Below are 11,224 nucleotides of genomic sequence, written 5' to 3' on the forward strand. Positions count from 1 at the left end.
TAGGTAATTTTAAAGGAACATCGTCACCTTTACTAGGTTTGGAGAATAAAATAAATTTAGTTTTATCTATATTTAACAAAAGCCTATTACTTGTAAACCACTCGTTTATTTTTAATAGTACTTCATTAAATTTATTAAAAAGAACTTTTATGTTTTTGTTGGGGCACACCACATGTAATGTGTTTTTCTTTTTCAATTTTTTTATAAATAATACATAGTGACCTGTTCGCCAGGTAATCTTCAAACCAAAGTAAGTTTTTATTTTTTACTTCATAGAGTTCCAGTTTTTTTTATAAGTATCTTATGGTTAACAGAGTCAAAGGCTTTTGACAGATCGATAAAAACTCCCAAGGTAAAATATTCATTATTGAATGCATCTGATACATGATTAATCAGTTCGATTACCGCATGGTTAGTTGAATTATCTTTTTTAAATCCAAATTGTTTACTGTACAGCAAACTGTTTAACATCAATTAGTTAATAAGTCTGCTGTACATAATTCGTTACAATAATTTTGAGAAGCAAGATAAGACGGAAATAGGTCTTTCCTTTAAAGCATTAGTTTCGTCACCAGATTTAAAAATTGGAGTGATTACGGCAACTTTAAGTTTTTTTGGCACAACACCCTAGTTTTAATGAAAGGTCAAAAATATGAAATAATGACGGTTCAATGATATGGAAAACTGACTTATCAACATTTACACTAATTTTGTAATACCCGCACTTTAATTACTTTTAAAACTATTAAAAGCATTCCTTATCTCGCTTAGATTTAAATTAGATTCTTCCATAATAGTATTACACGGTTTAATATAAGATTCAAACTCTATGGTACTTGGAGGAATTTTACTCGCCAAGTTCGGCCCTACTTCAAAAAAAATGAATTTAGTTTTTCAGCTATTTTTTTTTTTTATCATAAACCATTTCCCTGTCAATTAAAAGTTTTTGGGGAAGATTATTTTTTACACATTTATTTTTACCAATTATTTGTTTAATTATATTCCACGTTTTTTTAGTGTCGCCGTTGGTTTTTTCCAACAACTTTGCATAATAAATTTTTTTAGAGTGTTTTTTGTTTTTTCAAATAAGTTTTTATAGTTTTTGAAGTTTATTTCATTTTAATATGTTTTATGCCTTAAATATTTAATATAAAGTTTTAGTTTTTTTTTAGACGATTTTATTAGTGCCTTGGTCATCCAGGGGTTTAAAAGAGACTTGGATTTTACGATTATTTTTTTAACCGCAAATGCTATGTCATATTGTTTACTGAATTGCGCTAAAAATAGTTCAAATGTATCATTGACTTGGGATTGTAAAATAATATTTAAATCGATATTTTCTGATAAAAGAGTTTGAAAATACAATAAGGAGTTTTCATTGATTTGTCGCGTTAAAAGTGCATAGTTCGAGGGGGGATTATTTTGGGTAATGTTATGAGTAATTAAGAATATTGGAAAGTGATCTGTTAAATCAGTTTTGATTATGCCCGTTCCTAAACGACAGTTTTGAAAATTGTTAGTAACTATATTATCAAGTAATGACGATGTGGTCTTAGTTATTCTCGTTGACTTATTTATTGTTGGTATTAGGTTATATTGGGTTAGAGTATCTAAATAGTATTAAACGTTTTTATTTGAAGCATAATTAAGCAAATTTAAGTTAAAATAACCAGCTAAGTAAACATGTTTCCGTGTTAAACTAGTTTTAGTTAAAAAAACTGCTTAAATAAGTTTTAAATTTTCTTAAACTACCAGATATCCATCTGGTAAGTAGAATTAATTACAATATTTTTGGCGTTTTTTTTATAACTTCTATGCACAACGACTCACAATCTGTTTCATTAACATTAAGATTATTACGTAAAATAAAGTTAATTGATTTGTGGACAAAAATACTAACACCACCACCAGCGTAGTTAAAACGCGGTTAGTGAACTGATACGTAATTACTTAATTCAAAATTTGAATTTTTTCCGTTGTAGGCCGGTGGCCAACATTGATTATCGCTTCATCCCGTTGAACACATCTAATAACTGAAATTTCTATATTGAATCAAGCGTTTCTTAGTATTAACATTTTAAAAATGTAAACTTGCCCCTTTTTTACTCTGCAGTTTTTTCACAATCTATCATTCTACTTTCCTTTATCGTGCTTTATCGTTTTCTAACGATTAGTCTATCGTTGATAATTAGTAATTTACGGAACAACTAAAGCGACCGAATGTTATTTAAAACTTTATAATAAATCTTTCCGTAAAATATCTCTGTCACGTTTGGTTAAAAATATAAACAAACAAAATGGCAGCTACATCGTTAAGCGACAATGTTTGTTTAATTCATTTTGATGATATACAGAATAAATGCATTTAAAAATGCAGTACTAAAGCTATAAAAAAAATATTTAGCACACAAAAAAGGTGGTGCAAGCTTTGAAATAAAAATGGAGATGCGGCAAGATTTTCTTGTAGAACCATTAACGCTAAAACAGAAGAAGAATTCAACTCAATTGCAGATATTATTGAAATGGAAAGCTTTGCCATGGGTTATTTTTACCATTCAAAATGTTACGAACGTATTTGTAATGTTTTCAAACTTGAAAGAGCAGAAAATAATAAGCAGACAGAAAAAATTGACTGGGATGAACACCAACAAACTGAGCTAAAAGAATGTAGGAAAACTAATATAGATGATGAAATGCAACAATCGACATCTATAAATGCAAGCACTGACAAAGCTCAGCCAAAAAGAAAAAAATTTCGGTGTAGACAATTGGGTGAGAGTAATTATTTGTGGCCAGATATATGCATAATATGTCAAAAGAAACAAAAATGGAATAATAACAAGGTAAAATTGTACATTATTAACTAATTTTATTTAATAATCTATAGCTAATGCATACTTTATACCATAGTTTTTCTCAAAAATCTGTCTATATTTTATTTTTTAATTTGTTTGATTTGGTTGACGTCAATGGTGCGAAAATAAGTATTATTAAAATTAAAAAAATAATTTTTTGTTTGTATTGCAAACAGTTTAACAGGAAAATTATATTTTTACAATGTAAGTAATTTTTTTTTTTTTTAATTGCATTAGAGTAACTTTTTGATGATAACTGTTGAGAGGGTAATAAATGTTTAGAAATAATAATTTTCAATGCTGGTTTCAGGTATCTCTACAACAAACGCTTGAATCGCTCTCAAGATCAGAAATATTCGATTGTGGGAGGTTAAGAGAAGCAGCCAACTATAAATTCGATGAAAATATTCTTATACATATTAACGGAAAGAACTGTGTTGCTCTTGAAGTTAGATATCATCAAACGTGTTACATAAGTTATACAAAGTGTTTAGCAAATCAACACAAAGGTCAGCCTAAAGTTCAATATTACAATAAATCTTTTCATATATTTTCAAATGAAATAATAATAGAAAAATTAATTAAAAAGAAGAAAATCATGTTTATGTAAAAGTTGTTTAGTCTGTTTGTTTCAATCGTTTATCGTGAAGAAAATATTGATACCAGTAATTATAAAGTGTCCCGTATAGAACAGCATTGCATTTTCGAAATATAATAAATACAACTCCTGATTTCTTTTCAACATGGCCTCCATTATCTTCTGAATTCTCATTTAAAAATATAGAGAACATTGTACCACCTGGTTATTTAATTTTTTTGTTTGGCTGTTAGGTATTGATGATGAACCAAAAATTGAATCCTACATATGTATAGAGGAAACCATTAAAAAAAAAGTTTTATCTTTAATTCAAGATTGCATTTATATATGTTCAAATGGGCACAAATAACACCTAAATCTGTGGCATTGTCACAATGGCAACAAGGCAGATAACTGGATTTAAAGAGTTGATAAAAATGTTGAGTGGTTTTGGTCATTGTATAACATATTCGGCAACAATGAGGTATGAAACAACATTAGCATCTATCAATCTAAAGGAAGATGTAGTTTTACCACAAGGTAAGATTAAACAATATCTATGATGAAATGAATTTTAATTATGAATGATGAATTTTAATTATAAAGTGATCAAAACAAGGCGTTATTGGGTTTATACAATAAATTTCTGGTCTTCTAAATCAAATTTTTAATCAGAAACTAAAGACATATCACTGTCAATTTTGGTTTGGGACAACATCGATTTCGGTGAGAAAACAAGATCTGGGAAAGGAACTACTCATATGGCTAATGGAATCATTGTTCAACCTTTAAATATTGGACCAACCCAAGAAAAAAGAGAGGTATAAACAGTGCGCAATGTAAGGAGAAAAACTAAAGGGACAGTTTTCACTAATTTATAAATACAATTTTTCTTGTCTAATCTTTGCTATGTTAGGAAAGATATAGAAAAGAATGGATTATAGTTTTTAAAAAGGTGGCTGTATGACATCTTGCCCTTCCCCCCTCACATGGAGCGCTTCATATCAATTATACTAAATCAAAATTAGAAACTTTATGATCTTTTTTGAAACATTTATGTTGTTTGTTAAAATTACATAGTTTTATAGCTAACAATTCTTTTTTTTTAGTAGGTGTTCATTCATTTATGTTTCATTCATTCATTTATGTTTCTATATTGGATTTAGCTATTTTCTATAAAAAAAACTTCATTCTTTTCGTAACCCACTTCATACCATTTCACTTTTTTTTACTAGATAACAGTTTCAAAACAACCTCGATCTATTCAAGAACCACTTTCTAGCATATTACGTTATCAGATTGGGAAAAAAGAATCACCCAAGCTTAAAAAGCTAATCGAAAAAATAAACATTGATCTTGTCATTTTATCTATATCAATAGAGAAAGTCAAGGATCAAGATAGGGCTTATCTATTATGCAAAAGTCAAATTCAAGAAAATTCCTTTCCAAGTTGGACTGCTTTCAATATTGGTCAAAACAAAGCTGCCTCTCATGTCTCGTACATTGGATATTTACGAGTTGTTGATGCTCCTGTTACTGATATTGCAACGATATACACAATATTACGTAGAGGTGTTGATATTATAAACAAACTAAATTTGAAGTATGGAGTAATTGTCTGTGATGAGGCTGTGTATTCAAAAATTCAAATGGTTCGGTGGAAGGAACCTGAGTTTTCGAATAGATTTGTAGTAAGACTTGGCGAATTTCATACTATAATGTCATTTATGACTGCTATTGTTAAAAGATTTGATGGATTCGGTTTTAAGGTATTTAATTAGTTTTAAACATAAGGATGAAAGTTTTAGAAGATAGCTATTTTTATTTAGAGATAAAAAATATTTTGACAAATTTTGATTTTTTGTGTTAAAATTTTTGATAAAATATTTGATAAAGTTTTTGATAAAATAAACTTTAATTTTTTTAAATATTTGCAAGCTATCATTTATTGGTTTATTAAAACTGTAAACTTTGGGCATTAATATATCAGTCTCAATTTAAGGATATTGTCATTGAATCTGGTCTAGTGGCAGAGGGAGCAATTAAAGGTATTCTCACAGGTAAATACTAAAACAGAAGCATAATGGTGCATAAAATCATGTTTGAGGCTTTAAGTCGCCTTAGATTTGAATCATTCTTGAACTTCTTGGATGTTGACAACCGACGTGAAGTAGAAGATTTCTGCTTGTTATTAATGGAATTACATGGAATTTCTGAATTCCAATGGTATATTGAAAGCGGTTTGTTTGTTGAAATTAGAGTAATTATTATTGAAATTAGTATTCCCGCCTCAGTTGGTATCATAAAATCAAGTCGAAGCTTATAAATATACTCGAAGATAAATGTATCGATAAGTTATCAGTGGATATTCCTAAAAACAACGCATTCAATATTATATTATTATTATTCAGTGATCAAATACAAATACAATAATCTATTTATAATTTGATGAAGAGGTGCTACACCAGGCCCCCCTATGCTGACGAACATGGAGATACAGAAGCTACAGACAAAGCAGCAATTGTATCTATAAAGTTACTTTCTTATGTTGTTTTTGAAAGCGTTGATGGATTGAGCGTTCACTGCTTCTTGCGAAAGCGCATTCCATGGGGCGACAATTCTATTTGAAAAAAAGTTATACCGCTCCTCGCAGTTTTTTACCATCTGACGTTCTAGTTTATGGTTATGGCCTCTTAGAATATACTTATCTTTACTTTTTGAAATTTTTTGCGGGACAACAAAACTAACAAGCTCGAGTTTACGAGTGATTTTGAATTGCTCGATAAGATCTGCTCTTTTGCGGCGTTCTTCAAGAGTTGTTAAACCGAGCCGTTGGAGTCGATCTTCATAGGTCATGTGTTTAATAGTCGATATTGTTTTTGTTGCTCGATGTTGGACTTGCTCGAGAATGGCAATGTCTGATTTTAAATGCGGTGACCAGGCTTGTACAGCAAACTCAAGATGGGGGCGAATGTAAGTGAGATACAGAGTGCGCCATAAATAAAAACTGCGACTGCGAAATGTTTTTTTGAATCGCCCTAGCACTCTATTCGCTACTGATACGGCTGACTCTATTTGCGGTCTAACGTTAAGGTCATTCGAGACCATCACACCAAGGTCTCTTTCGACTTCGGTTTCTTCGAGAGGACGACGGGTGCCGTCGACGTTTGACATTGAGTATTTGTACGTTAACTTGTTACATCCGCGCCCAACATGCATTACTTTGCATTTCTCAACGTTGAAATGCAAGAGCCAAATATGTGACCATTTCACTGCTTTGTCAACGTCATCTTGGAGAGTGATGTTGTCCGACTCCTTTTTAATTATCCCTATTATTTTGCTGTCGTCGGCAAACAGTTTCATATGATGAGTTTCATATGCATTAATTTTGGACGGTATGGCTATATTGCAAATATTTAAACCTATACCCAAAAATTTTGAGAAACTCAGTTGATTGATATTCACTATGGTAATGAATTTTGGCATAAGTCAAATAGAGTTGACTTTGTTACAGACAGGTATCGAAATATTAGTATCAAAAACGCCAAGTGACAAAGACGAGCTGAATCTGGTGTCCAGAATGTTACTATATTTGGGCCTGATCAAAAAGTACCGAAACAATGGAAGAAGTTTATGAGTGTTGACAGCAATAAAGAGGAACTGGTTAAGTTTCTTTTGGAAGAATGGAAAGATTATGCAATAAATGAAATAGAGATATTTATTACACATGGTGATAGCACATACTGCTTCAGAAATTCGATTTGTACGGAATTGTCCGAACTTCGTAGCGACCAAGAAGAAGCTGATACTCGGTTATTGTTACATTGTAAGCACGCTTCGGTTTCATATGCTCATGTTATACTTGCAAGCCCCAATACAGATGTGTTCGTAAGTGCATTTTACTATAGTTCGTAAGTGCATTTTACCATCTCTGCAACTCTTCATTTTGAAACAGGATATGGAAACAAACAACGTATCCTTAATGCAAATAAAATCGCAAAAGAGATTGGTTACGATTGGTGTGATGCAATGATTGGGTTCCATTCCTTTACAGGTAAATTCAAATTAAATTTCATAAGTGAAATCATTATCTTTCTTGCAAAGAATTTATTTCATGCACTATTTTGCTACTTTATCAAAAATAATGTATTAAATTGTGCTGTTTATCTAAACTAATTTTGTATCTGAAAACGTAAATGTTTGAAGTGTTTCTACTTATTACTTAGGTTGTGATGCAGTATCTGCTTTTCAAGGAAAAGGTAAATTATCTGCCCTAAAGACGGCAAGAACGAAAAAAAAATATTGTACAGCATTCCGAGATATCGGAATGTCATCAGATGTATCAGATGACGTTGTTAATGGCATACATAATTTTATTTGTCACCTTTATGGTGCAAGCAAAGAAGATGTTGTCAATAAAGCACGATATTACTTGTTCAAAATGGGCAAATCTACAGAAGAGATGCTCCTCCAAATTATGATTCGCTTTTTTTACATATTAAACGTAATAATTATGATGCTTACATCCAAAAAAATGCATTGAAAGGTATATTAAATGTTCCTTCGCCCTATGGCTATGGTTGGTCTTTAAATGGAGACCAGGTAAACTTGGTTTGGACAACAATTCCACCTGCACCCGATGCACTTCTTGAATTTGTTCACTGTTCTTGTGGTTGCGTCACAAATCGATGTTCTTGTAAACAAAACGAAATCACATGCACTGATCTATGTGCATGCGGTGAAGCGTGTGAAAACACCTCGTTTGACGAAAGACTATGATGATGATGATGATGATGGTGATGATGATGATGATGATGATGATCATAATGATCATGATCATGATCATGATCATGATCATGATGATGATGATGATGATGATGATGATGATGATGATGATGATGATGATGATGATGATGATGATGATGATGATGATGATGATGATGAGGATGATGATGATGAGGATGATGATGATGATGATGATGATGATGATGATGATGATGATGATGATGATGATGATGATGATGATGATGATGATGATGATGATGATGATGATGATGATGATGATGATGATGATGATGATGATGATGATGATGATGATGATGATGAAATAGAGTCAGAAAGCGATCTTGATGAATAAAAAAATAGTTGACCTTTCTAGTATTTTTTCTTTTTTTAAACTTTAGGTGCTCTACTTTTTGTTACACAATATATGAGTACGAGGTAGTTCAATTGCATCGACGAAAACAAAACTTATTATCGTGAGACATGGCCGGCGAGAATAGATATTAAGTAAATGGGGTGGGGAGCCGTAAGTCTAAAAAGGTTACTATTCCAAATTTGCAAGCTGATCCGACAAAAAAGTTTAAACTTGCAAACTAAATGAGCTAAAAGGTCCACATTTGCCAACTGAATGAACAAAAATTTATTAGTTGTTACCCCTTCCCCCCCCCCCCCCCAACCACAACTAACGTCGGGTCCATCCTTGAGAACAATGCATTTTAAGGTCAATGTTGTTAGAAAAAATGTGTTCAGTGTTTAATTTACTACAAGTAAAATATCACTTTCACAAAATTTGACCATAACTTTTTTTTCCATTTCCCTTTTGGGGTAAAAGACCTGAGCCCTAATTTCTCAAAAACTGCGGAGCAAAAATGGGGCAAGTTCCTGTTTTTCGTATCTTGGTACCATGCTCTAACAATATCGAAACAAAAAACTTAGTTATTACAAGTGTCCAACGAAAACTCATTTTTAGTCACATTTTTGCTATATGGCCACCGGCCTATTGGTTTTGAGCCAAGTTTCCGTGATACAATTTATTTGAAATTCGTGGTTTAGTTGATGCAATAAGAGTTTAAGATTTTCAAAATACTTCGAATGTTTACATCTAATATAGAAAAGTTATTTTTGTTCTGACAGAGATATTGAGTAGATTCAGAAATTGAATAATACTCGCTTTCTAAATTTTTTCCATTAAAATAGTTATCATCACTAGCATTCTCAACATTAAAATCAAATGAAAATTTAAACTCAATTTTTATAAGTAAAATTTAAAATAATTAGTTAAACAAAGTATTACATAGAAAGTAAAATATAATTGTAGAATATATAAATATGTTACAAAAATAATATTTTACTTTTGTTCGCAGCCCAATCCCGAATGATCAACTTATCATAAGAGATGAATGCATATTTTCCAGCCGCTCGTTCAACCTTTAACTGATCCCGTAGAGCTTTACTAATTGTGACAGTTTCAGCACAAAAATCTTCATTAATATAAATATTTTTACCTTTTAATTGAGATGTTTTTTTTTGAATTTTTAACTTTATCTTTATAATCTAACAGTTTTAATATAATTGTTCTTGGTTTGTTTAAATCTCTCTGACCAGTTCTATGAGCTCTTTCAATCCTAATATTTGTTAACCCCAAATGCTCTTCAAAAACTTTACTGACTTTTAATTCGCTGTCAATCCACGTTTCACCTTCGTTTTCTTTTAACCCGTCAACCCTTAAATTGTTTCTGCGAGATCTATCCTCCATCTCTCTTAGTTTACTTTTTATTTTAAGATAGTCGGAATTATGATTTTGCTTTTTGATGTAAGATGTTTCTTTTTCCTGAGAAGTAATAGCTGTTTTAATTTTTTCTTCATAAAAGTGTTCGTGAAAATTTAAGCTTCTTTTGATTTCTTCTACGTCTAGATCTAAAGGTTAATCATCAAGCAAAACAAATAAAGATAATAGAAAAAGACGTAGAAGATGAAAATGATGACGCAGCAGGAAAAAAACGTGAATGAAGACGAAATGATGAAGCAACAGGAAAAAAACGTGTTAAACATAATCAACCAATATGTCTTTATTTAAAAATATATATTTATGTATATTTGTTTATTTAAATAATTGCAAACAATTTAAAAACAAATTTTTTTTTTTAAATTTTCAAATCAAACACGCTGCAGAAACACATCCGTTCACTTCCGTGTAAAAGCAATTGTCGTTCATGCCCAATATAGTAAACTTCCGTGTCAAAGCAATTGGGTTCATGCCCAATATAGTAGCACTATGTTAATTAGAAATAATTAAGAACTAAACATCAATCAATATAGATAAATCATAACGTTAGAATTATTTGTTCTATCTCCACATTTTTGAGTTTTGACATAAAACCATTTAAAAAATAAAAATTTTAGGAGATAAAAAAACATTTTCATAACTTATGTTTTCTCTGCAACCTTTTCACTTATAACTTTGGTTTAAATATAGCAGAAAATAGTGTTGCATAGGTAAAATTTACTGGTAAGTTTTGAGAAATTAACGCCTGGAAAATTTTGTAATTTTTTATTAAAATGAAAGACGATATTAATTAATGAATAAAATATATAATATTCAAAACGCATTAAAAGCTTTATTTTAACTATGCAATATAGACTAGCTGACCAGACCCATAAAAACACGGTCTTTGTACGTCTATTCTACACCGACCTTTTCTATACTTAATCCTTATATATATCCTAGCTTCTCGGACTCGTAAAACATGAGTTTTTTATATATCCTAGCTTCTCGGAGTCGTAAAGCATGAGTCTTATATATATCCTAGCTTCTCGGACTCGTAAAACATGAGTCTTTACAAAACCGACCATATCCGTACATATTCCTTATTTAATTCAAAATTATTTAGTCAACGGTGGAAATATAATTCATTGAAATATTGCTTTAAGAGAAAAAAATTATTAAAATGTACACCTTTTCCGCATAAGTTGAGCTTATAAGAGATTTATAAAAAGGTTTGTTTTTCTA

The 11,224-nt window shown here is 30.8% G+C and overlaps 1 protein-coding gene across 1 annotated transcript; it reads left to right on the forward strand.

Annotated features, from left to right (window-relative positions):
• The first annotated feature begins 4,667 nt into the window (after positions 1–4,667).
• LOC136076921 (prostatic spermine-binding protein-like) lies at positions 4,668–10,349 on the forward strand. Its single transcript, XM_065790804.1, has 2 exons — positions 4,668–7,486; positions 7,659–10,349. The coding sequence occupies exon 2, from the start codon at positions 8,072–8,074 to the stop codon at positions 8,567–8,569; it is 498 nt and encodes a 165-aa protein (XP_065646876.1). The 5' UTR covers positions 4,668–7,486; positions 7,659–8,071; the 3' UTR covers positions 8,570–10,349.
• Positions 10,350–11,224: the final 875 nt, after the last annotated feature.

The sequence above is a fragment of the Hydra vulgaris genome, chromosome 02 (assembly GCF_038396675.1).
Source record: "Hydra vulgaris chromosome 02, alternate assembly HydraT2T_AEP".
NCBI lineage: Eukaryota > Metazoa > Cnidaria > Hydrozoa > Anthoathecata > Hydridae > Hydra > Hydra vulgaris.